Raw genomic sequence first — 1,091 nt, 5'->3', positions numbered from 1 at the left:
CCCACACGGTGCCGATCGTCTTCAGGCCGACCGGCGTTTGGCGGTAGCCCACAATGCCGACAATCACCATCGGCGGCGCCTCCAGGATCGTCACCGGCTCCACCACCTCCTTCTTGTTCACCTTCGATCCAGGGCGATCGACATCACGCACAATGTGCGTCATGCCGGCCTTGAACACCATGAAACTCGTCAGGTGGGGCTTCTGCGTCGCGTCGTCCTTGGGGAACGCGCGCGCGCGGCCGCGGATCTGGCGCGAGCGCTTGCGCGGCAGGAAGCCGAGATGGCCGTGGCGGGGGTGCTCGAACTTGCAGTGAGACATGGTGGCTGTGTTGGTTGTGTATGGGTGAATACTTCTGTTGCTTCGCCAGCGTGTGAGGGGGAGGGGGGCAGAGATGTGGGTAGAGATGCGGGTAGAGATGAAAGAAGGGAGTGTTGCACCGAGGCCATCAAGCGAGCCCGCACATTCCTCTCAAGCGCTCGGACTGTTGACATGCGTGCAGTCGTCCCGCGTAAACCGAGAAGGCTCCACCGGCAGGAGCAGAGCGCGTCTCTTCATACAAGCGCATCGGTACGCGTATACACTTGTGCGTGTGTGTGTAAGGACGAGAGCGCGGAGCCACCCGCCCTTCCAGTTACACGTCGCACCTCCTCATTTCACCAGTTGTGCCCCTTTGTTTTTGGTATGCAGAATCGCGACTCGGCCTGTCTGTGGGGTTCTCGCCAGATTGAACGCAACGTGGCTTGAATCACGTATGGACGGCGAGTCACGGAGTGATGTGGCTTCGCGTTTACTGCATGAGGGTGTGCCGATCGCCCCTGAGAACAGCAGCGGTGGCAGAGGCGCTATCCAAAGGAAGGGGAGCCGCAGCTCCAGCAGACAAGAAAACAAAAAGGAAAGAAACCTACACGGTCGGCTGGGCCGTGCCCCCATCGCGTGCTCGTCGTGGCACCTCGTCCTCCTCCTGTTCTGCGAGTGCGTGCTCTCTTTGTCACGTCTCGTGCTCCTGCTCGCGGTTAAACACATCAAGGCAACGGGGCCTATCGTCCGCTCGTCCCGGGAGATCGCGCTGCAGAGAGTGAGCCCGTGCGAG

General features: G+C 60.9%; 1 protein-coding gene across 1 annotated transcript; it reads right to left on the bottom strand.

Moving 5' to 3' along the window:
- Position 1: 1 nt before the first annotated feature.
- Positions 2 to 319, bottom strand: LDBPK_323320 (ribosomal protein L3, putative; the record flags this gene model as incomplete). The annotated part of the gene is made up of 1 exon (XM_003863695.1): positions 2 to 319. A coding segment is annotated over one exon (318 nt), but the record flags the coding sequence as incomplete, so codon positions are not given.
- Positions 320 to 1,091: the final 772 nt, after the last annotated feature.

The sequence above is a fragment of the Leishmania donovani genome, chromosome 32 (assembly GCF_000227135.1).
Source record: "Leishmania donovani BPK282A1 complete genome, chromosome 32".
NCBI classification, from domain to species: domain Eukaryota; phylum Euglenozoa; class Kinetoplastea; order Trypanosomatida; family Trypanosomatidae; genus Leishmania; species Leishmania donovani.
This window is presented reverse-complemented; position numbering and strand designations above follow the sequence as displayed.